Source organism: Drosophila novamexicana, unplaced genomic scaffold (genome assembly GCF_003285875.2).
Source record: "Drosophila novamexicana strain 15010-1031.04,08,12 unplaced genomic scaffold, DnovRS2.1 tig00000008-arrow-pilon, whole genome shotgun sequence".
In the NCBI taxonomy this organism is placed as follows: domain Eukaryota; kingdom Metazoa; phylum Arthropoda; class Insecta; order Diptera; family Drosophilidae; genus Drosophila; species Drosophila novamexicana.
Genome location: NW_020824765.1, coordinates 3,453,895 through 3,458,153, shown reverse-complemented (window position 1 = coordinate 3,458,153; position 4,259 = coordinate 3,453,895). Strand labels below are relative to the sequence as shown.

General features: G+C 36.7%; 2 protein-coding genes across 2 annotated transcripts in view; one reads left to right on the top strand and one right to left on the bottom strand.

Annotated features, from left to right (window-relative positions):
- Window positions 1-624: 624 nt before the first annotated feature.
- Window positions 625-1,731, bottom strand: LOC115759834. Its single transcript, XM_030700931.1, has 3 exons — window positions 1,625-1,731; window positions 1,082-1,561; window positions 625-1,025 (listed from the first exon to the last, which is right to left on the bottom strand). Exons 1-3 carry the CDS (start codon window positions 1,662-1,664, stop codon window positions 970-972), a joined length of 576 nt encoding a protein of 191 aa, XP_030556791.1. The 5' UTR covers window positions 1,665-1,731; the 3' UTR covers window positions 625-969.
- Window positions 1,732-2,821: 1,090 nt separating this feature from the next.
- LOC115761741 (protein enabled homolog) overlaps window positions 2,822-4,259 on the top strand; it is a 98,264-nt gene continuing 96,826 nt past the window's right edge. Inside the window, exon 1 of the mRNA XM_030703645.1 lies at window positions 2,822-4,032. The gene's annotated coding sequence lies outside the window, so the exon portion shown is untranslated. The remainder of the gene's footprint in view (window positions 4,033-4,259) is intronic.

Below are 4,259 nucleotides of genomic sequence, written 5' to 3'. Positions count from 1 at the left end.
TACAATCAACGTATTTATTTACTTTTACTTTATCTGACTTGATTTGATTTGGTTTCTTTTCGGTTCTTATCAACGCATCTTCAATTGTTATTTTAGCCGAACTTACTTTTTAGAGATACGCAACTAATTCTGACAAAAGTTGAGGGGACAATAATAATATAGAGGGACTAATTGGACTAATTGGAATAGATTTTCAGTTAAATCGGTAAAGAATAAAGTTAACAAATTTCGACTATTGGATTTGGCCAAGAGCATAATAGACTAGCTTGGGTTTCAACTGGTTGACTTACAGAAGATCTGAAAGGGATTCATGTATTAAAAATAAATATTCCAAAAGAAAAAGTTTTGCAAATGTAGTCAAAACGGTTTCTAATTAGAAAAGGATATGACTAGTTTTTTGGATATATATTTTTTTTATTTATTTTGATTTCCTTGCGATTTTCTGCTGTTGGATTTTCTCTGCTGTTTTGCTTGAATATCGTAAATAAACTATATATGATCCTGAGTCTCACTAAAGATAAATATTCCAAACGGAAAAGTTTTGCAAATGTAGTCGAAACAGTTTCCAATTAGAAAGGGATAGTACAAGTTTTTTGGAAATATATTTTTTTAATTTATTTCTATTCTTTTGCGATTTTCTGTTGGATTTTCTCTACTGTTTTGTTATGTTTTGAATATCGTAAATAAAATATTGATGATTCTGAGTTCCATATGGAAAAGCTTTGCAAATGTAGTCGAAACAGTTTCTAATTAGAAAAGGATATGACAAACATTTCAACGAATTAATTCTCAATTATTTTTGCTTCTTTTCCAATTTTCTGTTGGATTTTCTCTACTGTTTTGTTATGTTTTGAATATCGTAAATAAAATATACAAGATCCAGAGTCTCACCAAACTACTGTCCCTCATGCGCTCGTCTCCAACTCATAATTACCAATCCCTCATTGTGACTTTGATTCCAACTAGAAGCTAATGGCGAGACTTTCCACAGCAATGGGGGCAACAGCTTGGAGCGGGAGGAGTCCCTGTGTAAATATCACATTAAGTCAGAATCGATGGAGCTTTGTGGATGTTGACTCACAGAATCGATCGACTATGGCGTACATCAGCTTGACAACGCTCAGTTTTGGCGAAAAGTGTTTGCCATGCAGCATCTGATGGAGTTTTCCCTGTAGGACAATATAGTTGTTTTTCGCAAACGGACTTGGAATGTGGGAGACCTTAGAGAGCACAGCTAAATGGGGCTTAATGTGCAAAGTATCAAATTTAACCCGATAATGTGTTTGAAAGAATTGCTTTTTTCGATTAAAACGCTTCAGAAATTTGCTTGGAGTAAAATGGACACGATGCGTGCGGAACTTCAGAAAATAGTGGGAGCTTGTGCGATTTTTTGACTTGAATTTGCGTAAAACTGAACTGAAAGTCTTGTCTTCATTTGTTTTTCTCGTGATATCATTTATCTGGTACTCATTTGGAATCTTGAGAACTTTAAGAATACGACTGATATCAAAATGGTCTCCAGTTACGCCCTTTTCGACTGCCTTTACATGTAGGAGCAAAGCTGTCGTACATTTTTTAAAGAGGTGTACAAAATTCGTAAAATCACAATTATAAAAAAACTTACCACTCAATAACAATGTTAAAATCAAACGTTTTGTTCTCATTTCGCAGCAAGTTGTTGAACAAATTTTGCTTTTGTTTGATTTTTTGACGTATAACGTACTGCAATAAGTAAACTTTTAAGTTACATTGGCTGCTCTTATTTTGAATAGTCTATTAAGTTGGCGCGCAATTTATCAAAGTCTACGTCTATCGTTTAGCCTCCACATCTCGATATAGAGATGAAAGGGTGTACACACTGGTTATTTTCGATACCATCCGATTAACGGATATATCGAAAATATATCGCCCACAGCAAGCGCTTGTTTTAACATTTTAAATAACATGACAATCAGAGCCAAATAAAATCTTGATTTATTCCAGCGAGCAGCTGTTTGGTCTGATTCGATGTGTTGGTAGGAAATAATATTTATTGTGTAATTGTCTAGCAATAAATAATCGTATTAATAATAATTATAATAAAAGTTAAGAACAAAATTTCAATTATGTTATTCATTATGTTAATTACAATGTTAGTAAAGGTATTTTTTTTCCTGAAAGTTGTATGCACATTAAAAGCATTTGAGTAAATGTTATAGATTAGGGTGCCCACAGCATAGTTTGTGTCGGTTATTCAAAATAACCGAAATATGATAAATGCTAAGAAAAAACATAAAATTTCATTTAGCATTACGGGAGATTGATTTTAAGGGAAAGTTATTCCATTAAACTGCTGAGCTTTATTTAAAAATGCACTTCAAATTTACCGCGCAGCTGAGTGATATTATGCATACTACTGCATCAATATATCGATACTTTGAATTTATTAAGGGTGTTTCTGTGAGCGGAAATTATCGAAAAGTATGATATTGTGATATTTCTCCTATCGATAGGATATTGATACCATAGCTAATTGATTTCAATAAATTAAGAAAAAGCAATTTAACATGGCTTACATGTGCTTAAAATTTTAACAGTTTCTAATTGGTATATTATAATATATTTTATATATATATATATATATTTTTTTTTTACTAGCTTTTAAACTGTCAACCTTATGCAGGGTTGAAATTGGTTAGTTACAGATATCGCGATAGTTGTGTTCGCATTCGATGTTAGTCGAAAAGCTATCGACACTTCTGTATCGATAGTGTCATCGGTAAGTTGAGAGCTCTAGTTCGGCGTGTAAATCTAAATGTAAATATCGCTCGTCTGTGCCGAAACAGTGTAATAATAATTTTATAGCCCCCGTTTAGAAGAAATTCTAAAAATATTACGTATACCGAGTTAACGCTGACTGCAAAACACGCGTGTGCTCTGGCAACAATTTCGCACAGCAGCAGCAACAAGCGACGGCCAGTGGTCGCGATAGTGGCCAACGTGAGTGCAAGGCTAATGCAAACAATTGAATAAGCGCTGCTGTCTGCTGCCTGCTGTTGGGAGCCACTCGATTTCAGTGCAGGTTGGCGCCGCCATCGTTCTCCGTGCTGACCAAATAAAAATTGAAGTTTGTACGAATTTTGCACGCGCTTGCAGTTCTTCGCTATAATTGCAACCAGCTGGTGGCGGTGGCCCCTGACACCGTCACCCGTTGCCCGTTGCCCGTCTTGCCGACGTGGGGCTGGGGGCTCCGCCATCGCTTTGATCGTGATCGTACGTGTGTGTGTCTGTACATATATATATATATGCGTGTGTGTGTGTGTGTGAGCAGAGACCACCGCAGTGACCATGAAGCGACGCGTTGCTCTCAATTTATTGGATGTTTACAATAAATATCTAAAAATGTTTAAATTGTACAATTGCAAAGCGAAATAAAACGAAAGTCGACAGAATGACGACAATAACAGCAACAAAAACAACATAGTTACAACAATAATATTAACAACAATAACAATTCGCTCTATTTGCTCTGGCAACAAGAAAAACACACGAAACAGCTGAGAAAATTAACAAGCAGGTAGTCGCGCATTAAGTCGATCAACCATTTGTGCTCTTAAGCTTTTTAAAAAGGCTGAAATTTAACGAGGAAAGCAATAAAGCTAAACAAAACGGCTCAAAGAAAAATATAGCTAAAGCCAAAAGTGCCTCTCTCCTAATGTGTTTAAGTGAATTTAAGCCGCTCTTTGACGTCACTTGTCGGTGCCAGTGTTGGCGGCGCCGTCTCTGGCCCTGCTTGAGCCACCCGCCTGCCCCTCGCCCGAGCGGGCCCCGCTTTTAATCGCGTCGCGCGCATCTTCCCAAATGCGTTTCGTGTCGTTTTTGTTTTTGTTTTTCTTGCGCGCGCTCTTCTCTCTTCACTGCCACCAAGACGCGTGACTTGGATTTTTGAGCTTACAGCACACATGCACAAATGCATGCATGTGTGTGTGCGTGCGTGTACGTGTGTAGCAGCATTTAATTGGATCTGGATCCGGATTATTCAACCGCACAGAGGTACATGAACAGTTCAAAGAACTACACATTTATGAACAACAAAGTATTGAGAATCAAATCGATTTACTTTTGAAATTTTCGACTTAATCAATCGTCGCTTCGCAGTGCATCAGCTCGAAGCGTCAGCAAATTGTAAATTCAATTAATTTAAATCAATTCGACATGACGTTCAGTTTAGTTCCACAGTTCTTCGGCTCTTGCAGTGCACATTGTGCCGCATTAGTTCT